The sequence below is a fragment of the Anser brachyrhynchus genome, assembly GCF_964034855.1.
Source record: "Anser brachyrhynchus genome assembly, chromosome: Z".
In the NCBI taxonomy this organism is placed as follows: domain Eukaryota; kingdom Metazoa; phylum Chordata; class Aves; order Anseriformes; family Anatidae; genus Anser; species Anser brachyrhynchus.
This window is the reverse complement of record NC_137697.1, coordinates 79180022-79207836: the sequence shown is the minus strand read 5'-3', so window position 1 is coordinate 79207836 and position 27815 is coordinate 79180022. Positions and strand designations below refer to the sequence as shown.

General features: G+C 41.7%; 2 protein-coding genes across 5 annotated transcripts in view; both read right to left on the bottom strand.

Moving 5' to 3' along the window:
* The window catches only part of LOC308185311 (uncharacterized protein), a 123848-nt gene that overhangs the window by 69149 nt on the left and 26884 nt on the right, over positions 1 to 27815 (bottom strand). The window lies entirely within an intron of this gene.
* On the bottom strand, positions 5353 to 27794 carry MELK (maternal embryonic leucine zipper kinase). Of its 4 annotated transcripts, none has more exons than XM_080573386.1 (18): positions 27680 to 27794; positions 27230 to 27330; positions 26857 to 26942; positions 26298 to 26414; positions 25590 to 25733; positions 23664 to 23732; positions 22431 to 22523; positions 21518 to 21616; positions 18839 to 18907; positions 18168 to 18266; positions 17214 to 17300; positions 15930 to 16058; positions 11755 to 11901; positions 10787 to 11015; positions 8976 to 9069; positions 8366 to 8534; positions 6882 to 6985; positions 5353 to 5782 (listed from the first exon to the last, which is right to left on the bottom strand). In XM_080573386.1, the coding sequence occupies exons 2-18, from the start codon at positions 27291 to 27293 to the stop codon at positions 5605 to 5607; spliced, it is 1977 nt and encodes a 658-aa protein (XP_080429512.1). In that variant the 5' UTR covers positions 27294 to 27330; positions 27680 to 27794; the 3' UTR covers positions 5353 to 5604. The 4 variants fall into 4 exon arrangements, with proteins under 4 accessions (XP_080429512.1, XP_080429511.1, XP_080429514.1 ...); XM_080573385.1 differs by lacking the exon at positions 27680 to 27794 and adding an exon at positions 27520 to 27672; XM_080573388.1 differs by lacking the exon at positions 27680 to 27794 and adding an exon at positions 27520 to 27672 and having other exon boundaries at positions 10787 to 11012.

The window sequence follows — 27815 nt, the reverse complement described above, 5'->3', positions numbered from 1 at the left end:
TTTTTCTTTGCTCTCCTTCCACAAAAAGAAGTTCACTGAATTAAAGCCATCTGAAAATATAAACAGACTGTATTTTCCCAACACTTGAATAGGCTTATTGCTTCCACCATTTATATTTAACATTAAAGTTTAATCATGAAGTTGTTAGCCATAAAAAAAAATATTAAATGAGTACAGAACACACAAAAAAAATTAGTAAGTATTTCAGAATGAGCACTTGAAAAGAAAATTTATGCACACATACAATGGAGAATTGCAATTAAGAGCTCTAGGGATATGAGAATGATTTGTCCAGCCATTACACAGTCATTTCAATTTAAATTAAAATTGTAACTATTTTCTAGTCTAGTAAAAATATATGGTGTCACATTAGGACTTTTAATGTAGCTTTCTCTGGGGAATGCAGAAAAGCTAGTTAGTAGCACATAAATAACTATATATTGGAAACTGAATAAATTCTCTGCCAAAAACCTAATACGATGAAAACAGAAATGACAGTGGATTATTATATTTTCTCTAATGAAGCACAGCCCTCATTCTAAGCCAAGGAAACAGTTCATAGGCTGTCAGACTCTACGTGATTTTGTTAGAGCTGACTGACGAAAATAAATACATCTGCCTGATATATTTTTTAACTTGATGAACTATATAAATTATGCTTCATGTTGTTCAAAGGCTATGATAGTGTTATCTAACGCTACAATCTTCATCTCCTCCTAGAAAATACAGAATAAGTTGATATGTTCTTTGCAACAGCCCTACTTACGGAAGATGGGACTAGTCGAAGTTTTAAGTGTAGGAAAACATGCTTTCAGAAATAGTGTTTTTAGTGAGTCAGGTAATTCAAATCTACTTAAACACACATATCCAACCAAAAAAAAAAACATGCTCGCGCACTGTTTCTCATGCAATAGGCTTAATGTGGGCCTGCATGGCTTTTGGGATTCAAAAAGATCTTAAGTTCTTGGAATGAAGTGCTGCTATTCTCAAAGTCAGATTTAATAAAGAGCGAGATCACAAGTTATGCCTGCCTCAGTCGCTGCCGCTGTGCTCTGGATTTCACAGAAACACAAAGAATCTGGAGACCACTCAGTCCACTCCCCTGCTCAGGCAGGGTCACCTTGGGCACGTTGCTCGAGGCCACGTCCAGTTGGGTTTTGGAAACGTCTGAAGATGGAGACTCCACAACCTCTCTGGGAAACCTGTGCCAGTGTTTGACAATCCTCAACATGAAAAGCTTGTTTTTAAGCGCGTGCAGAATTTCTTGTCTTTCAGTGTGTGCCCATTGCCTCTTGTCCTGCCACAGGGAGACCCTGACTTTGTCCTCTTTGCAGCCTCCCTTCAGGTATTTACACACACATCAAACCTGTAAGCGGTGCCTATCGGGCTAAATTAGAGACTGGTTAGTGAGATATCTTCTCTTGTACTATCCTAAGTTTTAACAGCTCGATGCAGATTGTAAATGAGCAACGTGCAGTCCCAAATAATGACTGAACGTGGATGAAGGTGAAATACTCCATGTGGGACTTGCGAGAAAATGGATCTGTGAACGTCTGCAAGTATTTTGAGGTCACAGAAAACACCTCCTGGATCTTTAAGAGGCTCTGGGAATGTACAGCTTTTTTGAATCCACCTTACTTTTATAGCTCTCAAGCACCCAGACCCTAAATCTTTAGGGATTGGTGGTTACCGATAAGTTCTAATGACGCAACTAATGTTTTATCAGTCTTTCCCAACAAAGCTTGGTCGCATTTTGATATTTGATAAGCATTCCATACAGCATTCCTACTTGTATTTCCAACTCTTTGCTATTTTCATATATTACAGATGTCATAATAGTAATTCTCTTACTTAATACAATAATTTTAATTAAGTTAAACAACATGTAAGCAATTAGACTAATAGCCTCAACCCTGACCAAGTGTGGAAAACAAGTCTGTGCTGTTTTTATTTGTGTAGTGTTTATAATTAACTCGGACTCTGTGGACTCAGTCACTAGCTTAGCTTCCGTATGTTAACATCTTTTGTTTTTCCATTCTCCTCCAAATTTTATTTTATTTTTCTCTGATCAAATGACACAACTCTGTCACAACCTTAACAGAGAATAGTTACAATTTCTCTTTGTCAGCTTCCTTTTACACTCACACCCTAACTGTTTGCCTGCCTGCTCCTCTGTTAAAGCACCCAATGAGACAAGTTCTGAAGAAAAGAGGCTCTGAAGAAAAGAGGCAGGCAATATGAGAATGGTATTTTCTATGAAATATATATATATATATGTGTGTGTGTGTGTGTGTGTGTTAGAATTTTGGGCTCAATTCTTTTGAATTGGGCATCTTATGCCCAAGGGCTTAATGTCTTTACATTCATATCTTTGAGTGGTAAACAAATATGAGTCAAGGTTAGTTATACTTGGAGAAAGTGTAGCATCATGGAGAGATAAGGCTTATGCTCAGTGGTAACACTGAGAACACATTGGTGTACAATGAACATAAATTAAGTTTGACCTCTAAAAGAGGTTCTTAGCCAAGAGACTGAAGTAAGGATAGCTTCCTAGGCACAGCATACCAATTGATTCCAAGACTGACTTATAGGTGCGAGGATATACAACCTGGCAGGCTGCAAGACAAGCGGTCAGAACTCAGGGAAGCAAAACATGCATCCTGGCCCCACGTGCCTGCCTGTGGGGGCTTCCGTAAGCCTGATGTGCAATCCATGCTCCTCTTCACCCACACAGCTCATTTATTGGTTAACCCTTGTTTTTGTCTCCTTATGAACCCCACCGAGGATCAGCTGAAATAGAATTCCATCATTCTCAGTAAAAAATGAAGATTAAAAAAAATACCAATAGCAAACTATTAGTTTAATTTCAAAACAAAATAAAATAAACAAAAAAATGAATCTTGCTTCTTGTCCATTCCGCTGATTCTTCTCACCAGATGTCATTCATTCATAGCGAGGAATATTAAGAAAAAAAAAACGTCTGTAGCCTATGAAGAGGAACCTTATTTCACACACCAGAGCTTGTAAGACAACTTGAATCAATTATCTCCCAGTTGTTTTTAGCTTAAAAAGGAGGAAGGAACAAGACATCTTAATTACTGTTTGTCCTTTCATAACATCAGTCTTGTCATTCTTAGGGACCACACAATTTTCAGGCAGAACTTTCTCCTAACTACTGGAAGTACAGGTATTTAAGGATAACAGGATAATTCTGTATTAATTTCTGAATATAAACTCAAGGAAGGTAAAAGCAAGCCAATATTTCAATTCTTCACCCAATTTGCTTTGCAGTTGGGGTTAGCGATCTAAAACATATTACACTATTCATTAACTAGACTTTTATCAATATGCATCATTCAATCAGCCCTTCTATTTCCTATCCTTATTGCAATTCAGATCAAGTTCCATGCAGAAGCCAAATTCTTGGGGAAAAGTTTGTATTCAAACAAAAAAGCAAGAAAACAAGCAAAAACCAGAGCTTGCTCAGTACTACAGTACTCCAGATACGGACCAGTTACTGCCCTTGGATGCACTGCTGGCATTTTTGACTGATTTCCAACTGATATTTAGCAGGCTTAAATTTCAACATCCAAAAATCAAATAGAAAATCAATATTCCAGCTGGAGGAGTCAGGTACAGAAATTATTTAAGTGCTGATATGAAACTTTAAACACTAATTTGTTGGAACAATAGGTTAGGCATGCTTTTATCAACACAAACACACTTCATGTGCTGGTCACACACCTCTGATAAGACCTCCTTCACTGGGTGGGCTTCACCACCTACATTTGTGTATTAGCACTCGTGAGGGATGTTAAGCACGTAGCTGCCTCCTCCAGCAGCTCTGGCCCAGTACAGACCAGTGCCACCCAGTATGGTCTTGGCTGGCTACTGGAGCCCAGCCCAGTGTCTCTGCCTGGGCCAAGGGACACAGCTGCAGGTTCAGGCAGCAGTGGAGACAAGCACGTATCTGAGACACACGTGCACAGCCTGGCTGCCGACATTCGCTATTTACGTCCCTCTATTTCTTGTTTCTGACTCCCCCTTTTCCTTAGTTTCCCTTGTGCCAAGGCCCTCAGTCAGATGATCTTACTGAGATAAACATTTCCACATTCTGCACATACATCAGTCCACGACTGACGAGGTTTGGCTCACAGTGCTGCCTTTCCTAGCGTTTGTTGGTCAAGTCTGTGTCATTGTATTTTCCTTATTCAGGGTGTTCCTCTTTTCTTATACCCTTTTGCATCTAAAAGGTTCTCGACCAAAAAACACTTAGAGGAACAGAAGCTCTCTCCTCCCACATACCCTCGGATACATTTCTACCTTTTCTTGATATTCAGTAAACGCTTCCCAAATCCTTTACCTACCTAAAAAGCAGGCAAGTGATAACTCAGCTCTGGAAAAAAAAAAAAGGAGATTTCCACCTCGGTCAATAACTGCTCTGACAAACAAATCCTTTCAGTCACCACATTCAGGGCTGCAGACAGCAAGTAAACTGTTTTATTTGGCAGCTATATCCCATCTCTAGCTAGAAGTTTCCAAGAACACTCAACTATCTCCCCATCCAGTTCTTACACAAGTGAGCCTCAAGCTTTAGCAGAGGCAATAACGTGTGGCTTACACACAGTGCACACCAGTTGCTCTTATGTACTCCAGGAAAAATCTGCAACGTTGCCATTTATAGAAGGGCTTCCACAAAACTGCCCTCTCACTGCTAGTACTTGGATTTACACTGGTGTGGTTGCTGCTGGTGCTCTGACACATTGTTGATGTAGGCTAAATACTGCTATGGGACATACCAAGTGCTTGTAAAACACACATTTTCTAAGAGGGACAGGAACAGTAGCGGGCAGGAGGGGCTGGAGGACTCCCATCACTCCTTCACCTCCCTTAACATCACTCCCAGCTGCCTTTAAGCAGTAAGTTACAAATGACTCCATTCACACAATTCAAAAGTGTTACGTTGCCCTTAACGCAACGACCACCTAACACAAGAGCATCAGAAAGTACATACACTTTTTAAGTATCGCTGAGGCTTAGTAATGAGCTAGAGTAATATTTTATATGGGATCACACTCTAAATCCTAGCCCTCTTGACTTCACATTTATTGAAGACAGTTCTATTTGGTATGACACTGAGCATATACTTTAACTCTGGGAACCACAGCTGTGACTTAGTTAATGATCTCAATAAATCCTACTTAAACAGAGACGAGAAAAGAATTATGCAAATGAATTTCTGTACCACATGTACGTGATAACTGAAACCATACCAAAATAAGCTTCAGTATATGAACACCAATACCTTTTTTAATTGCATATGTGAAAAATAGGGAAGCAGGGCTGGGGGGAGACAGTTTAAATTTTTATTTCAGAAGAGTTACAACTGCAGAACATTTATCAAAAGTTGACAGATTTCTTATAAAAGGGAAACATGAAGGAAATATATATACGAACAGGGATGGTTAAAAACACAAGGGATGAGAGATTCTCAAATACAACTGTGAATGCGATCAATAATTACTTCTCAAAACAGATCCTTTTGGAATGATGATTAATACCTCAGTATAAAACTACTTCTTTCTCAGCACATGCATCAACCAGTCACACTTGGCAGCTAGATAAAATGTCATCCATCAGTCTCTTGTAGACCCAAGCATCACCTTTAAGCCGTTGTCTCCTGATACCAACTACTTCAGGTTTACTGAGTTGACATACTTCTAACTCAAACTTCATAGTTACTTTGCCAAAATCTGACTGTGTTTGGCATTTCAGGGTATAACTGTACAAAACAAAGGAAAATTAAAATCATTTAATTGTTTAATGTTTGTTTCGAAATACAATTTTGAATGAATAACAGCACTTTACAGATTACCCCACTGGTATTCACATTACTGAGAAAACAACCCATAATGAAGTCAACTGAGAGTTTTGATTACATTAGTCCTACAATGCTATCGTTTCACCCAGGTACAAACGTATGGCAGTAAAGGCCTACCCCAGCCAGGGGAACTGCTGCCACAGACCCTGATTCATGGAGCACAGAGCTGGAAGGTACTGGGGTGTTCCTGCATTTTACCTGGAGACCACTCTCCTCTCTGCAGAGACCACTGCTGAGGGGCTGGCTACAGCTCAACTGTTGCTAGTATGAGAAATGGAAAAACTGATTCTGAAGTTTTAATCACCACAACAGAGAGGGGCTCTTCTCTGTAGTTATGTACCTGTCCACGTTTTGAGCTTGAGCATCAGAGGTCCAGGCGTATTCTGACACACTGGACAATTAAATATTCAAGCACTTCAGAAGATACATATTAATGAGCGATGCAAGACATTTATTTCATGCTTTGGAAAACTAGCAAACAGACGTTAATTTTGGATCAAAAATAGGAACTGATACTAGTCTTAGTACTTTAGTCTCATTAGCAAATCCTAAAATTTAAAATAAACTTGCACAAAGTGTGGATTCTCTGCAGTTTTAAAAAATACACCGATCTCTTGGCCAAATATTTATGTTTTTACTGCCAATAATAAGTGTTGCAAGTATCTACATTACCCTCCCAAATTGTCTAATTTGTGTCATAATCAACCTTTTATATTTAAAATTTCACAAAGGATAGACAAAACTCTCATCAGTCTTTAAGCGTCACCTCACCATTACTGTTTAATATTTGTCGAAGAGCTCTATGAGACCTCATGTAACATTGCTTTGCATTGTGTGGGCAATTTTCATCACACAAACATTTAATGTTCTCTATGCTTTCTGCAACAGTATTATATTTTACAGAGTGGGGCCGAGAAAGAAAATTTAAATACTTTATCAAGGACTATGGTACTGGCTATTTAGACATGTATATGCGGAAGTAAACCTTGTTTCCACTTACCCCTTTTTAACATACTCCACTTGCTTCTTTGAAAGGACGGAGATTATTTCATTCAACAGTTGGTCTGGATTCCTCAGCTGAGTAGTGGTAACGTTATAGTGTGCCTAAAAGTAGCCAGCCCATTAAAAAAAGTCAAGGAAAGTCATCTTTCTCTCCAAACTGAAGATATTATGGAAACTTTTCATACAGAAAGCTTCAGAACATCTAACCATATTGACAAAAATGCTTCAGATCCCTAATATTATCATCATTAAGACACTGTAGTTAACAGCAGAAACACTAAAGGTGAACTTCCGGACAATTAATATCAAAGCATGCACAAACTCTAATCCAGCATAAAATCCAAAGTAGCAGTGATGGGCCAGGGCAGCAAAGAGACTGTTAAAAGTCTTGTATATAACCAGAATTGATCGCTTGACAGGATTACGAAAAACAGACACAAGACTGTGCTTAAAGCACCCTTTAGCTGGGAGATTGTCTATCCTTTATCGCTTAGCCAAGACGGTGCTTCTGGTATGAAGGAACACACATAGTTCCATAAGGCTTTTCTAGCCTTAAGGCATCACAGCATTTAAAGAAACAAGGTTATTTACTGCCCATAAGTTTATGATTATAGTTTTGTTTATATCAAGGTTTAATGCTGCATATAACAGCCTTGTCCACTAAGTGACTTCTTGAACTTCTCTTTTGAAGAGACTTCTTCTCTTCAAATATAAATTCCCTTTAAGTGATTTATATGGCACTGTTCACTGCATGGAAAGGTCTAGTGTTATGCCAATGCATGTATATTCTAGAAAACTAATACCAAACCTATGAATCAACTGTGGTAGGCACAAGTTATTAATTTAATGTTAAAGTGTTCTGTGCAAAGGAACTGCTTATTCTAAGGCTGTTTAAAGAACTAGTAGTAATAAACTTTCTTGGATGAAGAGACATCAAAACTTTAAAAATTAAAAATTATGCTGACAGTGTCAGAAATTCTTTTACAGGCTGTACTACTTCAGGTTTTAAGCTTAATCTCAGATTCTCCTGAATTCTAAAAACTATCCTGGAATACTTTCCCATGTATATCACTCCTGGATTACAAAAAATGAGCAAGGGATATCATCAAAACTCACTTTACTGCACCAATGGGAGAGCTAGCAATAGCTTTATACAAAAATATGATTAAACATTTTCAGCTAGGGCTCCCCTTTAAACTCATCTTGTTTCCCTCCTATTTGATTATATGGCACACAAAAAGCAATGGTCAAATCCCTCCCTTGATGTGCTGGCAACTTGCCTGAGCCCAGACTAGTACTAACTCCCCTGGTAATAACTGGGGCATTATCACATTAACAGAAATGCAGTAAGAGCAACTGCAATTTTCTGTAGAGTGCAGGCAAGTCAAACCACAGAAGTTTTCACATGGCCAGTCCTAAAGGTATTGGATGTTTTCAATAACTATCCTCTATTTCCATATCAGATTTCCCCAGCAGCCATACCTTAAGTTTCCTTGGCCCATCTCTAGTGGATCGTTTCTTTTTGCTTGGTGTAAGCATTGTGATCACTTTATCTAGGCCTCTTTCAAGGCTTCCAAATATCTTGGCCTTTCTCTTCTTTTGGTTGCTATCCACATGGGCCAGGTTGAGATCTAGTTCCACCGAGTGACACCTGTTAAAGAAAAAAATTTAATTACTTGTTTTATGTCAGTATTCACAAGCTAGCTATATCAGATACATCATTGCAATATTACCAGAGCTGACAGAATAAAAAAACAAACGAAGTGTAGCGTATTAAGAAAGTTTCTATTTAAAAGTCACTTGAGCTTTAAACTCAGAGAGGTATACAAAAACCACACTCTAGGGAACTGGAACAAGAAAGAATTTACATTACAGAAAACAGGAATGCATTCTGAAGATAATTGACTTCTAGTTTTAAAACTTTTTTCTGCCTTCAGTATTTTCCAGTGAATATAGAACAAGGTTTTAGGAAGGTTTTAAACCAGATAGTGGGAATACAGCTTGCTGTTGTAAACAAGGCTTCCTAAGCTGTTCATGGATTAAGGTAGCACTGCTCTAAATCAGAAATGTATACAAATAACTGGACATTTACCTTCTTTCAGGAAGAACCTCAGCTGTTGTCAGTTCGTTTGTATTTGCTGGGTTTTTGGGTTTCTTAATTGGGGTGACTGTTGTGAACTGTCTCTCTGAAAGAAAACATCCAAGCCAAAACAGGTATGTTTTTGAAACAGGATTTTTTCTTAATTCAGGATTTCTCATAATTAGTGATTTATTTTTTAAAACCAGCCCCCTATCTATCTCTGGTCTGCATCTTCAGAGTAATAAAACATTTTTAACATAACAAGACTATCCCTGCTACACAAAGAAAAACTGAGGCTGAATTCCCCAGATCTCTACAAGTCAAGTCTTTGAGTGACTGTGCAGTTCAGTATTATGAGTTTGGAAGGAAAGAGGATTAGAACTGCTTTCTTGCTCTGCCACTGGTCCAATGATAAATACTGAGGAATTTGCTATGTCAAACAGTTGCATTCCAAACCAAGTCATTTCCTTTATATGAACAGGTGCGAATTATATGGCCATGTTTAATAATACACACTAAATAATAGTCTAATCGGCACTGGCAGAGTTCTGTGGAACACAGTTTCAACTGTGCAGAAGTAAACCATAAGTGAAACTGTCCATATAACAGTTGTTACAATTAAACCCTATCTAAATGCTCAAAGTTTCAGCGTTACAGAACTGCATTTGGCCCCAGACAATGATGATCTCAAAATTACCAACTGCTACTTCCATCATTTGCTATCTCTAAGAATTACTACTACCTATCCTGAATGTAGGAACGTTCAGTGAAACAAAAAAATAATTTTGTTTAACTCTCAGAAACGTCTAACTAAAATGAGCTAGAACCATATTTCTGCATTTCTCAATTCAGAAGTACCTACTTTAACCTTTTAAACTTATCATGAAGAGAAACATCACAAGTTACCACATATAATCTTAAGACAAAAATCAGTTGTACATACAACTAGCCAGTAAATACTTCCTTAAATACTTAAGGAAGTACAGTGGTATGTTCAATATCCTTTATAACGTAAGTCATCCTGAAACAACCTAATGTTTCTGAACAATATCCCCTATTATCTAGAACAGAAAAGTCTCCTGTTGTAAGGAGTCCTTAGTATAGAATGACAGAGTTAACATTTACAATATCAACACCAAAACTAAAGTTTTAATGGCTGAAGGAAACAGTAAGAGGTATACAGGACCCGCCAGTTTTTATAAGAATGAACTAGACAAGCTGAGGACAGACATTTTCGGAACTCAGATGAGCTGACATAACGTATGCAGGTTTCTGTGGTCCATCACATAATTGTAAGACTTACACATTGTTAACATAAGTACTTTCGCTGCCACTCTGGACAGGTACTGTGAAAATAATGATACGCTACCACGAGAAATCCAGCAGTTAGATTTCTTTTAAAAGCTAAAAGCAATAAAACCAGATGACTAAAAGCATAGCTTTGTTTTCACTCAAGGTAACAGCAAACAAAAAACAAAGAATGAAGAAATCTTCTAAACCTTCATGGGAAGGCGGAAACATATGCTAGTTTTAGGAATTCAACACTTGATTCCCAGTCAAAGTGCATTTAAAGGCACATTCATATGAAACTGTAAGAAGTAATGACTTCTGTAATTAACATGGGAGTACCACACCCTGACATATGGTTAAACCTCTTGCAGCACCTTGTCTGATGTACAGGCTGGTGAATGTATACTGTGACAAAACAAAAAGTCTTCCAGAAACAGATGTTTTGGATACACAAATATTGTGTTCATATTTTAATTTACAATATTCCTAAGCAACACATGTTCCTGGTTTTCATTTGTTACACACAACAATACCTTTGAAGGCAGGTCCTTGAATGGATGTGCCTTGTACTTGCTTCTCAATCTGACTCTTTCCGAAGGGAGTCTTTGGAGCAGGAAGCGCAAAGGGCATCTCATTTTTTAACGCTGACTCTGTATCAACATTCTCTTTGCTTGCATGATTCTTTGATGCCACTTTTCTTGTCACTGGAGTTGACACTGTGAATTCTGTATTATCCAGCTGAGCATCACGACTTGAATGCTGCTAGAGATGTAACAAAAAAAGCATCCTTGACTGTATTCTGATCACATTCAGGAAAGTTACTGACAAGGAAATTCTAAAATATAAGCAGGTCAGACACAATGGTTACAGAAGTATCATACACTACTCGTCTATTGAGCAAAACAGTTAAAAACTCTTCAGTACCTCCGATTCCCTCCTACAACGACTTGATTTCTTACAGATTGAGTCATTTGACTTTTATCTGCACATCTAAATTCTCCAGCTTCCACATTTAAGATTATTCCTCACCAGCTAATCTAAACACAGCTATGAATTTGCATTTGGTTTAAGTGTATAATTTGCATTGCTTCACCGTGGATTTTCTTGCCAATACTGAACTTCTTCCTGTACCTTCAAAGACCTGTCCAGCTCTAGCCTAGCTCCAAAATCTCATTTGCTGTGCCTTATTTTCCAGTGTGTTATAAAATCCTGTTTGACTCATTTGCTTATTCCTTTACAGGCTGTTTTTAAGCAAACTAAAGGTCAAAGATAAGGTTCTCATCAAATTAATCATGTTAAATATTAATCATTTCAGATATTTAGCTGAGCATTCTTCTTGACTCAGTCTGTAACTTTTTTCTGGCCATTGAACACTAAAACTTGAAATATTTAAAAAGAATTATGTACAATGAGAAAAAGATTTCTGCATTAAGAATAGTTTTTTTTGTTGTTTTGTTTTTTTTTTTTTTTTTAAAGGAACTAACACTAGTTCTTCAACCACCTGGTTTGTTCTGTGATTATTTAGAATAAACTCTTCCAATGGAGACTCTTCAAACAGTGAAGCTGCATCAGAAAATTCCATGGATCCGAATGCATACGGCATTTCACTGGAGTCTGGTGCATCTTCATATGTCGTAGTTTTTTCAGACTGAAAAGAAAGATTGAGACAAAAGGAAGTTGAGATTTCACTGCAGCATTAAAAGTGAGATTTCATCAGAAGAAAAATCAGTAACATCTAAAACTGTCTCTTTTATTCTTTTTCTTTTTTTTATAAGTTCCTAACAGCTAATGGAAATTCCCATGCCAGCAGCCTACGTTTTATGATATGATCTTAATATTGCCATTGTGGATTTGTCAATTGATTTGTCAATTATATCAAGAGCAGATAGGAAATTATTCTCAAAGCATGTCATCTTTCACAACCTGTGTCAAGAAGAGTAGCAACTCACAGAAATACCTGCCTTTGATTTCAAGACTTGGATCATGAGCTCTTTTCATCAAAAGCCAAATAATAAGCTGGAAAGAACCCCAGAGAAGAAGGCAGCGAAGGTTGAAAGGGGGCCAGATAACAGTAAACACATCACATCCAAAACATGTGATTGCAGAATCCACAGTACCACTTGAACCAGCATTCAGAAGACTTCACCTATGTGCAAGCCTAGACAAAGTATGATTTAGTAAATCATACAATTCACAACTTCAGTCAAGATTTCTCACCTTCATGCCCCACACCACATTCAATAACGATATCACAGTATCCTTATTTTCTAGTTTTTGATTTCGGGAACCCCTTTCCCATGGACTCGTTACATACCACTTTGCTGAAATCACATACAGCTAGTTTAAATTATCAATCCTGAGCTAGAATGGATGTATTTTTAGCAGAACTATGTTCTGCTGGCAGAAAAACATCTCTCAGCCTATGTTCACAGATATTGCAATGATCAGACGTCTCATTACTACTGGAAGTAGTAGTACTAGTGGTACTAGATCTGCTGTTATAACTTACTAAAAGGCCCTTACCAGAGGGCTGCTAGCTACAGCCAAGAATCCAACAACCCTATATTATAGCTGATATCATGTTCCATTACAATATGAAAGCCTGAACAGGATATCTTGACTACTGTGTTCTAGGAGAAATATATTGCATGGTGATTTTTTGGGAATATCTTTCTACATCTAACAGTTTGAAATAAGGCAGTATTATGCGTAGACTTGTGTCATCACAGAATGGATAGGGTTGGCAGGGACCTCTGGAAATCTTATGGTCCCACACCCCTGCTTAAGAAGGAACACCCAGAGCAGGATGCCTGGGTCCACATCCAGGCAGCTTTTGAAGATCTCCAGAAGGGGAGGTTCCATAAGATCTCTGGACAACTTGTGCCAGTGCTCCGTCATCTACACAGTAAAGAAGTGTTTCCTATCTTTAGACAGAATCTCTTGTGTTCCAGTTTGCGCCCATTGCCTCTTCTTTGTCCTGACACTGGGCACCGCTGAAAAGAGCCTGGGTCTGTCTTCACTGCATCCTCCCCTCAGGTATTTATACACATTGATAGGACGACCCCCCTCCCACACACTCCCCGAGCCTCCTCTGCTCCAGGCTGAACAGCCCCCCCAAGTAGTTGGTTATGTGAAAGGTTATGTTTGCTTGGTTGTTTACATGAGACCAGATCTAAATAGACGTATTTGCTGGTTGGGTATTTCAGCAGATGCAGTTGACGCTCACTTGCATTATCTACGTGCAGGCAAGTAAAGTTTGTCCTGAGCATTGTAGGGCTACTGGCCTGTTAGTATTACGTGGACATGATTTTCACAATCACTTAAGACATAATACATATGTTAAACAGCCAGATCAAATTAGCCTGAGATACCATCCCACAAATATAGATGAAGTAACTTCATAGCATCAATGCTGCTGAACCAAGAAGCTCAACCTTATAATGATCTGAGTGCCAAAAATAACCCACTTTGATCACAGAAATCACATCATACATATTCAGCAGCACTTATGATACATAGTCTGTTATGCAGCACTACTAATCTTAGAAGTCTCATCTGTATTACAGAGCAGCCGGATGAATGAACTGAAATAATTTACATGCAAGTGAATTATATGCATAAAAATGTATTTACTTAGAGAGCTTGTCTTTACAGGGAATAGCATGTTTGGTTAGCTAGCTAACAATTTTACACAGAAGTTCAGAGGTCAAGGAAGGAACAGCTTACACTAAGTCTGAAATTTTACTGAATGCTTTTGAGTTTGTCAAGCATAATTATTGCTGACATTACAGATAGCTGCATACTACATATGATATTGCAAGCAATTTAGCAACTTCAGACAAATTCTGAAGCACCCTATGTGCACTTTTCTGCCAAAGCACAGGAACAAAAATTAAGAACTAGCTACACACAAAAGCACTTCAGAATCCAATTCTTCAGAAAAAAAAAAAAACACCACCACCACCAGCATTTCCTTTACTCAAAATAACCTGACTCCTCTCAGAGATTCCGTTCAAAAAGGAAGCAGATGAGGAGGAGCAGGTCTCTGCCCTTTAATCATCCACTCATGTAGTATCCATGTCATTTCAAAGTAGGCTGCCCAGATGATATGCCAGGATGTTTCAGAAGACCTTCCTTACTAAGCCAAACACAACTAACAAGGTACAAAAATATTTAGAGACAAACATGGAAAGTAAGAAGGTAGGCATCACAAAAGACAATCTGGAACACTCACACAGGCCAAACAACGGGCTGTTTTGGTTCCAGGAGCTGCCAAAGGGAGATTTTCTGTGGTGCTCCCAACACACCATGTACTCCCCACTGACTGTCCCAGTACCGCTATGTTGCAGTAGCAGCCCAGCTGGCTAAAACAAACAATGAGGAGGCCGAACTGTTTAGAACAGAACAGTTCAGTCAGAAGGGAGCTTCAAAAATCGTCAATTCCACTGCCTGACCACTTCAGGGCTAAGCAAAAGTTAAAGCATATTAACAAGGTCACTCTTCAAATGCCTCTTGAATACTGACAGGCACAGAGCATCGACCACCTCTTTATGAAGCCTGTTGAAGTCTTTGACCACCCTCTTGGCAAAGAAACTTTTTCCTGGCATCTAGTCTGAACCTTCCACGGTGCTGCTCCCACACATCCTTCCATTAGTTCCCAGTGGTCAGAGGTGAACACCTCCCTGTGTGCTTCCCCTCCTCGGGAAGCTGCAGAGGTCACCCCTCAGTCTCCTTTTCTACAAACTACACAACCCAAGCGTCCCCAGCCTCTCCTCGCTGCACATGCCTTTCAGCCCTTTCACCAGCCTTGTTGCCCTCCTCTGGATGCTCTCCAGTGCCTCAACCTCCTTTTTATGCTGTGCAGCCCAGCGCTGCACACACTATTCCCGGTGAGGCCGCACCAGCTCGGTACAGCGGGACACTCACCCCTTTGGGCGGGCTGCCTGGGCTGTGTCTCATGCACCCCAACACAGGTTTGCCCCCTTGGTTGCCAGGGCTCGCCGCTGGCTCACGTGGAGCCTGCTGCCACCAGCATCCCCAGGTCCCCTCCTGCCAAACTGCTCCCCAGCCACTCGTCCCCCCGGCTGTGCCCGTGCCCGGCACTGCTCCATCCCAGCGCAGCACCCGGCATTTCCCTTTGCTGCACTTGATGCCAGTGCTGATCGCCCAGTGCTCCCGTCCATCCCGATCCCTCTGCAAGACCTCTCCTCCCTCCAGGGAGCCAGAGGCACCTCCCGGTTGAGTATCATCAGCAAACTCCCTGAGAATGCATTCCACGTCTGCATCCGGGTCGTGGATAGAAACGTTGAGCAGGACTGGCCCTAGAATGGAGCACTGGGGAACACCACTGACTGTCTACCAGCCAGATGTAGGCCCGTTCACTGCAACACTCTGGGCTCTGCCATTGAGCCTGTTCATCACCCAGAGCAGTGTGCATCTGTTCATCGCAGAGTTGGACACTTTGTCCAGAAGCATGCCACAAGGACAGAATCAGAGTCCTTGCTAAAATCCCGAAAGACAACGTCTGCCACCTTCCCTTCATCCACCATGCAGGTGAGCTGGCTGCATACATGCTCTTACTGATGATTAGGGCATCAATCTCTTTTCCCAGGCAGAATTTTGGTAACACGGAAACATTTTTATCAGTATGTTGTCCTGTTGAACTCCGAAACTTACCTCTGGGCCTGCTGATTGAGTTGTGCTGGCATGCTCTGTTAGCAACGGAACCCGTAAGCGAACGCGCTTGCCACGAGCCTTCTTGGATTGAAGCAAGAGATATGTTGCTGACAATTGGTCGTAATTCCACTGGAAAACAAAGGTATGTAGATGTCTTTGGAAAAGTTGTAAGTAGAAAGTAAGCTCAGCCTTCTGAAAATTTCTGCATTTCTGATTTTTTTTCCACCTGACGTGCAACTCTTAAGTTTGATCGTGCTCAGATAGTTTCAGACTTCAGCTGATTCACACAATACGTTTGAAATAAAGAAGATGCTTCTTCATGCTTGAAACTTACTGTATAGTAAAAATATTAAGAATGAAAACTAAGGCTAAGACAAGAATCTTTCTACAGAAGTGAATGTTTCTACAGAAGTGAATGGCAAAGCCCCTGTTTCGTTAGTATTTCAACCAGACTCCCATTTTTTTGCGTCATGTTCCAGCCTAACCCCAAGCAACATCAATTTTTGGTATGATTTTCAGCAACTTGACTACAATAAGTACCACAGGTATAATTCCTGACAGGCTCGCAGCATAGTATTACTAGTTTGAATTAGTTATAACGCATTAGAAGTCCTCCAGTAAAGGACTGTGTAAATGCCACAAACTTAATTGTGAGAACTGTTTTCCCTTATTCAAAATATTCAAATTCAAGGGACAATTTTTAGAATCAGGTTAAAGCCAGAGTCCACCTCATGTTGTAAGTCTCTACTACCAGCTTAGAATGTCACTGCTAACATATTGGTACAATTCCTCTACAGGTAGTCAGCTCAGCTTTTGTCATTTATATTCCAATGGGACAGGAACAGAGTCACTTCTTTAAAAGTCTGTGAAAAGCAATTCCCCCACGCTTATTTTATAGCCTGGCGGAGTGATGCACTGATAGTTTTCTCTTCCCTATCAGAACATTTCAAAGCAAGGAGTTAAGCCAGTGCATGACATCTGTTGTTCACCCAGACGTTTTTAGGTTGAGGCTATTTTGCCTTTCAGCAATTCGTAAGGATATTAGCATGGTAGAAAATAACAATAAGGCTTAGGGAACACAATGAAAGGACGAACAAGAAAAGGCAGATTTGAGCTTCTGAGCTGTAGTGATAAATCCTGAAGGTCTGTGGGGATTCCGTAGGTTGGAAAAGCACAGCAAAACTCATGCCTGAGAGTAAGGGACCATGAGGCTGTTAACACGCTAAGGTTACTTACTGTATTAGTGTGCTTAATTACAACAAATTAACAACGTGTATTTCTTACCTCTGATATTAATTCCGACATACTCTTCCTGCTCTGGTTGTGAAACACGGAAAGCTCTGTCACGCAGTCTTCGTCAAGGTGTCCCTGCTGCAAGAACATGGACTACATTAAAGCACGGAGCTTTCAGGTTGTCTCACTGAGACACATCTGACCATGACACTGTTGTGATATGCAGCGGGCTGAGTCCATAATTATCCATGATTTCAAATTTTGTACTTTAGCTAGCATCACAGCTAAATATTGCCGTAAGTAAACAGAGTCACGCAACTTCAGCGTCTCGGCCCTCCTTGGTGAGAGTTTCTGAACTCACATACGAAAGCCTGTCTGCAGATGAGATTTTTCACTTGAGTGGAAGCTACACTTTTATCTCTTCTTAAATATGCAAAGCTATATCAGGCATGCATGTCTTTGCCAGAGCCACTTAAAACTGACAGTGCATGTGCAGCAAGCTGTTCTTTACCTAGAGAAACAGTGGCACCCACTGGCCAGCAGGAGGCATTGGCTGCAAACGAGCATCAGCTGCTCCTCAGCACTTAATGACAGCTGGAATTTCCCCCAATCCCCCACACTTCCCTCATCTCACACACAAAGAGTTGAGGGACAGAGAGGACAAACACGCTTTTGAAGAGGTTAGCCTGTTGGCCAAACGAGCAATTCTCAGTGAGAACTAGAATTAAGATAAGCATGTCCAAGAAAAACAAGAATACTTGCTTTTTACCCCCTAAACAAAGTACTAACCAAGCAGCCTGGAGAATCAACTGGTTGCTCATATACAGAAATTCTGCACATTTTGATGAGGAGCTAGCTGTTTTTCTAATTAAGCATCAACTACAGAATACAAAGACAACACATCTTGAAATGCCTCCTCAAAAGAGATTGCAAACAATCAGTACCATTGTGATGGCAAGTAAGATCACATGAAATGCTGAGGAACCTCCCGGCAAGTGTACTTACTGGGTATTTACTTTGCCACTGGACAGCATCTGAATAACCTTGCATGAGCCACGGGTGACTTAACAGATGCTTAACTGTGATCCGCTTCTTTGGGTCCACCTAGCGGGCAGGAAGAATCAAGCTGTTACGCAAATCTTTGAGAACAGAAGAAACAACTTATCTTTTATTCAGACCTGCTGGGTGCTTAGAACCGATAGAATAGAAACCAACAGTGTTTCAGAACCCCATCAAAAGGAAGGTTAAATGTCTGAGCTGTGAAGAGCAGTTACAGAACCTATGGTTATAGTACACGTTCCAGGAACATTCTGCATTGACTAGACTGCCTAGATGTAGCCTGAGGGCATATTTAATATGTTCAGCTTCATTTATAATACATCTCATTTATAAACACTTCTTAATTGTGCTGTATCAATAGAACACCCAAATGCAAGGTGCTTCAAGACTTCATTTAATTATTTACATTTTAATTATTTCTATATCCAAGAACTATTATTACATTCTTATGTGAGAATTTTCTGAAGAAGACAAGGCCAACCTTTCCTTCAAGGATTCAGACATGTAAGAGTTAATCTTCAAACACCAAATATTTTCTAATTGCTTCGTTGATGTAGTATTCCGACCTCATGTAATAGCATTTTATAGACCTATCAGAATAGAAGCAGCACCTTTACCTGTAGCATTTGGTTAAGCAGCAGCGTACTGCTAGGAGAGAGCCACTTGGGAATAGTATATTTTCCTCTCTGCAGAAAAAAAAAATAAAGAGGGTGTAGAATGAGCCTTAAATAGTTAGGTCAAATGGAATTATTAAATTACTTAGGTGATAGTGACATCTCTTTTCAGCCAAAAAGGAAGAACAACCACATGCAAAACATGTTTAGGAGTTTAGATAAGGACAGGAATATGGCTCACCAGATACCGTTATAAGCAAAACAGACATGTTGTAATGAAGATCAATGTAATGTACTGACAATTGGTAATAAACTAGAGCAGTGAAAACTAAAAGCCTCCTCCCTCTGAGCAATGCAAGGGAACAGGGAATGGGGTTGTGGTCAGTCCATAATGCTTTGTCTCTGCTGCTCCCTACACCTCCCCCTCTGCCCCTGCTCCGCGTGGGGTCCCTCCCACTGGATGCCGTCCTTCCTGAATGCATCATGCGGGGGCTGCCCAAAGGCAGCAGCTCTTCAGCAGCTGCTCCAGTATAGGTCTGTACCACAGGGTCCATCCGTCAGGACCAAACCACTGCAGCAGATACTTCCACCAGACCTCCTGTTCCATCTTCACAAACATGGTTAGTGATATCTTTAGAAACAGATGGTGGGCAATTTCACAATGCAGCTTTACTGGGAAAGTAAGGCAAGTTGAGCAACACACATGATCTGCATCTGGATCCAAGAAGCCCCATTATCCACTTTGCTTTTAATATATTACTACAGATCAGGAGACAAGGTAAAACAGAAGTAGCATCTCCTTGACTGAGGACAGTGCTGGAAGGCAAATACCTCGCAGGAGCTACCAGAGGCATAAGATCACTCCAGAAATATTTTCTTCTTACAGGAGTTATAGCACACACTTGGTCGACCTACGTATTCCCAAGTGAAGAGATGTGGAGCATTCCAGGGAAAGAAACGCTGTGTGCAAGCACTGCGATCCTGCTTCCAGTCATAGGACCGTAGAAGCATTTGGGTTGGGAAAGACCTCTAAGATCATCTGGTCCACCCTTTCACCTCGCACTGCCAAGCCCACCATTAAACCATGTCACCAAGCACCTCATCTACACGGTTTTTGAATGCCTCTGGGGTGGTGACTCAACCACTTCCCTGGGCTGCCTGTTCCAATACCTCTCAACTCTTTCAGTGAGGAAATTTTTCCTAATAGCCAACCCAAGCCTCCCCCAGCACAACTTGAGGCCATTTCCCCTTGTCTTATCACTTGGTGCTTGGGGACACCAATCCCCACCTCGCTAGAGCCTCCTTTAAGGTAATTGTAGAGCTTAGATTGAAGCAGCTGCCTTCCAACAGCTTTGAGCTGAGATTACAGTACATTTCAGCATCTGTAACGCTTGAAATTCAATTCCACAAGCATGCTTAAGTGTCTCCATTTCAAGCAATTTTCAGCTCGCAGCCACACGGAATTAAAACAAATTCAGAGCAGAAATAGCAAGCCTGCATCTTAACACCTGTGAGATTTCCCTCTTCCACTGCACTCAGACTGAGTTTTAAAACTTGCTCGTCTCTGTTCACCTCAACAAGTTCCACTGGCCAATGTTTCACCACTCCAAAGAATGCAGCTCCTGGCTCCCGTGAGTGTTAGGCAGTGAGGCCTCAACTCTGCAGAAATCATCCTTGCAGACTCCAGAATCTCCTGTCCCCTCCTACCAGCACAGTCCTTGAATCGTCTTCAGGATGCTCCTCGACTTTTCAGACATACCAAGCTCTTGGTCATTGAAGGAGAAGCAGGTAGAGGAAGCCAAAGACCTCAGCCAACACAGCTGTTCCGCACTCCGCTGGCTTACTGGAGGCTTTGTGAACAGAAATTTGCTGGCAGCCTGCAAGTGGATGGTGGAGTTGTCTACAGGATGCCAAACAGCAGCTGTTTAGCTGCACCGGGAGGAATTTACAGGGGAACAGAACCAACGACTCAATGCTGTTACTTACTACCTCTTCAGCCTTTTCTGTTGGAGGCAATTTATGGGGTCTTGCATTTCCTCCTCATTCTGGACAGAGAGGTGCTAACAGACAGCACACTGAATGTAAGCCAGAGGTGTCTTCTGGCACAAAAGATGCCCAACACTACCATGGGCTGAATTAGGAAGCAGCACCACCAGACCAGGGGGCTGAGCCCTCTGTTCTGATCTTGTTGGACAACATCTACAACACTGCATCTAGGTTTTGGCCCCCTGCAGGAAAGACATCAAATGGAAGAAAGCTCTTTGCATGCTCATTCTGGACAAGGAAATCGCAAAAGTGGAGGCAGAATCCTGCCTTTCCTAGAGAGGAGAATAGCTGGCATTCAAGAAACACTCAATGTTGGAAAATCCAATGGCAGATTTACAGTTCTATCACAGCATATGGAGAAGCCAGATGAAATCCCACCCAAAAATCCAGCCCATTGGCAAGAAAATTCTTCTCCTGAAAGTCCACTTGGTGTCATGCACCAGTTGCACCAGGCTAGAGTACCCTGAAGACCAATGGAACAAATCCACAAAATACTTCTAGGAAGAGCAGCAAAAATGGACAAAATTCAGCACAAAGGCCTTTTCGCCTTAGGCAAAGTTGAGCAGGTTCTGTCACCAGAAAAGCAAACCTCTTGTAACGCTCAGCCATGTCCCCCCTAGCACAATCAATACCTACCATTATCCTCCTGTAGACTGCCATGACGTTGTCATCATCAAAAGGGAGAAAGCCACACAGCAGAGCATACAGCAGTACACCCATGCTCCAAATATCTGCCTAAAAAATAAAAGTGAATAGATGTTCACAAAGCAAATGTATCTAAAAGGGCTTCATGACAGACCATGTTGTCCGCCCTTGGCAAAGTCCACATACACTTCATGAAAAGTAGGCTTGTCTTGTTGAAAAACAAACAAAAAAAGCAAGAATCAGAGGCCAACAACAGCGGTGCAAAGCTAGGAGAACACACAAAAGACTGACTCCCTCCTAATAGCAAAGCCATTCAAGCAGCATGAAGGGATTCCCATTAGAACATTTTGGATAGATTAACAAAAGCAAATTGCAAGTAGTCCCAGAGTTCCAGGTATGAAATCAAAGCTGAGAAACCTCTTTACATTTTCTGCTCTCAGTTTTTACAACATTGTGCAACAAAAAGGGACCAAGTCTTCATGCACAACTTGCCAGCTAAAGAAAACGCCTGACAAATCATTTAAGACTCTGAGACTGCACAAAAATTTGTGACAAGCGAGGAGTAATTGACAGAGTACCTTGCTCCTTCAAAGATTTTGTAGTAGAAGAACATTACTGTTTTGTAGGGCACTAAAAGATGGAGCAACTGGTGTAGGTAGGTAAGGATTAGCCAGATACAAACTAGCCAGCTACCTGACCTGTGGCCAATGGCACTGTTTGAGTCTGCGATTGCTAAGGCGAGTTGAGGCAGCTGTAGGAAGTACCAAAGTAATGCTGTGCAGGGGCATTCAGGAGGGAAACCAAGTGACCATACCCCAACTTCACTGCCTTTATAGACAGGGCACCAGAGGAAAAAACAACAACAACAACAAAAAAAAAACAACACTAAAACTCTGCTACATACCTCTGAGCCAATATATGCTTTGCCCTGAATTAGCTCTGGTGCTGCATAAGCTGGGCTTCCACAGCAGGTGTTCAGATGGTAATCAAGACCTCCCTAGAACAACACAGAAATCAGAATAATCACACTGAAGCCTTGGCTTTAACACTGCTCATGTCATCTAGTAACGACACAGTAGAAGCCTCAGAGGTTCCCTCTTTTTCTGCTATGCATCTATGTTCACCTTTTATTTTGCTTTGTTGTAGCATATGGATACACTAAGCAAATAGTCTAAGACCACAAACATCCTATACACATTCTGATCCCAAACTGCTCCTTTATCTATGTTCCTTGGCAAGATGCATTCTTTTCCTTAGCTCCTCATCTATTAATATGAATTCCCTGTGCAAATGTGCAGATAAAAGATACAAACCTGTGAAGAAGTGATCTAAGAGCTAGTGGGCATGAGGCTAGCTGGTTATTTATGACAGTACTTAATGCAATAACTTTTCAAAGAACCACTGATAAAATACTTCCTTATCAAAACCATGTTATTATTTCACATGCACTGTCTTCTACACAGATCACAATAAGATGACGTTATTCCACTGAGTTGATGCCCTGTTGGTCTTAATTACCAGCATGATGCTCTAACTTGCTCTACTGAGTCAAGTAAAACAATCTGAGGGTGAATAACTCTCTTGGAATCCCTAAAACTGTCTTCCCATTACATTGATCCTCACCAGCACCCACCTTGCATGTTAAAATGGCAAACAGAAAAGGCTCCTAAAAACTTTTTTTAGGATCGAGAAACAATTCAGTACAAACATGTAAAACCAGAGGATCTGCATATGTCACCTGTATAAACTAGTTGGTTCTATCCACAATCTCCATCTCCACAAAAATCATTTGAAGAAAGACATACATAGTTGAAAAATGCATGAGGGAAAAGTGCATGCCAACCTAGTATTACTGGCCCTTGTATGAGACAGAAGGTGCTGCATGTACCAGATGATCTCCCTTAGATTAGAAAAATATCAAGTCTACGTGGAGAAAACAATTTAACAGGCTGCTCAGAAGCACAGCTGTTAACTGTTCTCTTGCGTAGTTCAGTCCCTTCCACGGAAGCAGTAATTGTATACCAACCACATCAATGGCTTTACTTTAAGGTGTTTGGGCAAGTCACTGCATTGCATTCTGTGATCAAACATGCATTTCTTGGGTGCACATCGTACCGGATCGAGCAGATGCTCTTACCTTTGGCTTTGCACAGAGTCCAAAGTCTATCAGCTTCAAATTATGTTCCTCATCAATCAGCAGATTTTCCTGGTGAAAGAGAAGGCAGCAAATAATGCTTTTCACCTGAGCATCCGAGGGACCAGCTTTTCTTTCATTAGTTCTTGCTGCTGTCAGCAGTTAGAGGCTGCAAAAAGCTCTCCTCTACAGACTAGCATTGGCTGTCAGCAAGTTCACCCCATATTCCGATACCGCAGGCAGCAACGACTAGTTTGTATCTGCTGAACAGGGCACAAAAAAGGCACAGAAGATGCCCAACACTACCGTGGGCTCAGTTAGGAAGCAGCATCACCAGACCAGGGGGCTGAGCCCTGTGTTCAGCTCTTGTTGAACATCTACAACGCTGCATCTAGGTTTTGGCCCCCTGCAGGAAAGACATCAAATGGAAGAAAGCTCCGTGCATGGCCTCCAGTCTGCTCAGGGGCTGGGGCCCTTGCTCAGTGAGGAGGGGCTGAGGGAAAGATGTTTGTTCAGTCTGCAGAGGAACCCCATGGCAGCCTTTTCACACCTACAAGGAGGGCAGCAAGACAGAGCCAAGCTCTTCTCAGCAGGGCACGGTGGGATGATGGCAGACAGCAGGCATGCATTCACTCAGGGGATGGTCAGGGACCCAACAGACTGCCCAGAAGAAGCATGCAGCCTCGTCCATGGCAGGGCTTGAAGATGGCACTGGATAAAGCCATCAGACACTGGGTCAGACTCTGCTTTGAGCAGGAGGTTCAAGCAGAAATCTCTGCAGTCGCTTCCAACCCAGGTGATCGTATCCTCCTCTGGATTCACCAGCTCATCGGCTAGAAGCCAATTCCGTGCAAAAGGCACAAACAATGCTTTCTTTTTTGGGGGGCAAAAGGTTCTTTGGAGACAAAGATCTCATAAGCTGTCTGGGAAATTGCTTGAGCTCCAAGGGTTTGCTTTTCTTGGAGATATCAGCATCTCTAAAAATGCAAAGTTCTAACCCATTTGTGGAGAAACACTCTAATCTTCCAACCACTAAACCAATGCTTAATCTGCAATGACAGAAAAGCCATAGGATGGGGCCAGTAGCATGCATTTTATTCTGCACCCTCTCTATATGTATCCTTCATTTAAGCTATCAGACTCTGTTCCTTGAGGCACAAAACCATAACAGTTTGCACAACTTATTGACACCATCAAGGCTCTCTCCAGGTGCATGCTGGAAGAAAGAGCATAATAGAAATGCTTAACAAACATCCAAATCAGTTCCATGTCTCTGCTCCACCCCCATTCAGAGCATGATCACAGAATGATTTGGGTTGGAAGAAACCTTAAAGGTCCCCTCATTCCACTCCCCCTGCCACAGGCAGGGACACCTCCCCCTAGACCAGGCTGCCCAAAGCCCCATCCAGCCTAGCCTTAATCCACCACTTCTCTGGGCAACTTCTTCCAGTGCGTCACACTCCTCAGAGTAAAGAATTTCTTCCTTATATCTAATCTAAATCTACACTCTCAATTTAAAACCACTACTCCTCGTCCTATTCCTACATCCTCAACCTTCCTGTAGGCCCCCTTTAGGTATTGGAAAGTTGTTATAAGGTCTCCCCAGAGCCTTCTCTTCTCCATGCTGAACAAACCCAACTCCCTCAGCCTGACTTTGTAGGAGAGGTGCTCCAGCCCTTCATCATCTCTGTGGCCTCCTCTGGACTTGTTCTAATACTTCTGTGTCCTTCTTGTGCTGGAGGCCTCAGAGCTGAACACAGTACTCTCGGTACTGATGTTCTACTTCTATTTCAGAGGAAAATCCTTCTTCAGGGTCAGCCAAATCCATTTCAGCTGAGGCACATAGTATCAAGCAGAAACAATACACTTCCAGAAGATGTCAGATCATTTGTTATTATTTACAAAAATGTGACTACTATTCAGGCTTACTGGTTTGAGGTCCCTGTGGGCATATCCCTGACTGTGAACATAAGCAATTGCTGAAACAATCTGCCGAAAAAATACACGAGCTTCCTCTTCTGAAAGACGGTCCTTAGAAATAATGTAATCAAACAGCTCTCCTCCAGGACAATACTGCAACAAGAAAGGTAAAGCTCAAATGAGAGTATGTTTAGAACATATCCAGGAAATCTAAGTAGCAACGAGAGCACAGAAAGCACCGGACAGCAGCTATAGGATGCTCTACCATTCCCTTTGCTTTTTCAGTACCCAAAAGTTTGGCATGGGTCACCACTGCAGCAAACCACACAAGCCAAGAAGTCTGACCCTTGCCTCAAATTTTGTATCCAATACATTACACTCCGGTCATGAGTGGTGCAAATCACCCAGGAGATGACAATCACTTGGGAGTTCTGGAGTCTCACAGACCTTGCTGGTGCTATTTTAAAACAATTGAAATGCAAGGTAGGAATTAAACTTATTTCACTTATTGGGAACACCAAAGAGTGGCTTTTACGAGAAGACAGAATATGTATTTTCAGCTTAATGTTTAAAGTAATGAATCGTGAACAAACTCATTAGTTAGATAACCTTTTAAGAAATGCTTCATTTCAGCTTTTCTGTTATATTATTGTATTCTGCTAAAGCAGACAGATCGTGTACTGTAACCTCAAGCATGGCAGAAATGCTATTTCTTACCTCTAAGACCATGAATATTTTCTTGGATGTCTCTATAACGTGATACAATCGGCAAATATGTTGGTGACTTAAGTTCTTCATGGCATCAATTTCTGTTTTAACACGAGGCAAGTCATCCTAAGAGACCACGAAAGTAAGGTATGAAATTGGTGACTACTTTGACACAACAGTAAGCAGCAGGTATTGTGGAAGTCAAAATTTCACAGCACGTTTATGACAGTATATGATTCAACATCAACTCATTTACAGCTCTTCCATTCCCCCCATATAATTCTGATCAGCAAAACCCGAAGATGTAGAATATCTAGTATTTTCATCAGCATTTTGTTTGAATTATTCTAATAATTTTCAACTTCTTCCATTATAGAGCGAGTGAATATTGCCCACTTCCCAAGAAGGCACACGGTTTCTGTCACTGTTAAAATTCCTTCAACTCTACAGCATCCTTTAAAAGGCAGCAGGACTAGTAGGCAGCATCTTTATATACTACACCCCTTTGCTTTTGAGAACCGTACAAGAAACAGATGATGCTATCAAATGTAAAATGTTTTTGACTTACCCCTAGAGCAAGTTTGTCCATGATTTTTATCGCAACTTTTTCACCAGTAAGGAGGTGTCGTCCAAGTTTTACCTTTGCAAACCCACCTAAAATTGAAAATACAGACATTTAAAGCTCAGTGTGATGACGTGCTTTCACCCTTTTCGTCTCAGTTGTACAGCAGAGTACGTAGCATAATTGTGTGCAATGTCTTCATTAGAGGAAGAAGTGATTAGAGATATTGGCTGCCAACTAGCTTCAGAATTCTGTTCCAAAAAAACCAAGAGCTTGCAAGCTGACATACTTTGTAACAACAGTTAATCTTTACTCAGATAAATACTAGAGCGGCCAGGCAGAAAACAGGCACGTGTTTTTGCTCAGAGATTACTCCTACCCGTTCCAATTGTTTCGCGTAACTCGTAGTACTTGAGAATTTCCTCATAGCTGCTGACAGACATCGTGGGACCAGCAAGGGCTTACACTTCTTCCAAGCACCTGCAACGAGAAAGCGTGACCTGCGTTTGCGCTCTCCTACCCCCACCACCTTCCGAGACGCGAAGGGGGCCGCTTGCAGCAGCGCCAGCGTGGCGTCTCCCATGTTTGTGTCCGGCCCAGCGCTAACACCGACGGCATCGCAGAGCGGCTGGGGCCGGAGGCGGGGGGGGGTGGTGGTGGTGGGGGTACCTCCGCCGATCTCCCCCTCCGACCCTCCGCGGAGCAGGGGCCACCCGGAGCACCTCACTTAGGACGGCGCCCTGGCGGGCTCTGAGCGTCTCCAGAGAAGCAGGCACCCCGCCGCCAGCCCCCCCCGCCACCGCCGCCTCAGGGCACCGCCCGCCCTCACCCCTCCGCCGCGGCTCCCGGCGCGGCCGTTGCCGTTCGAACCCTCCCGCACCGCCCGCCCGCCGCCGGCCCGGGGCCAATCGCTGCCTGCGCGCGGTGCCCGACGGGAGGGAGGTCGCGGAGAGGGGGGCGCGGCG

Coding starts and splice junctions, on each gene's coding strand:
- MELK (XM_080573386.1), bottom strand. CDS start 27,293: ATGTCTGTCAGCAGCTATGAGGAAATTCTCAAGTACTACGAGTTACGC. Junction 22,524..23,663: donor GACTCTGTGCAAAGCCAAAG/GTAAGAGCATCT, acceptor GTGTTGTTCTAG/GGAGGTCTTGATTACCATCT. Junction 18,908..21,517: donor CAGTCTACAGGAGGATAATG/GTAGGTATTGAT, acceptor TTTTTTCTGCAG/AGAGGAAAATATACTATTCC.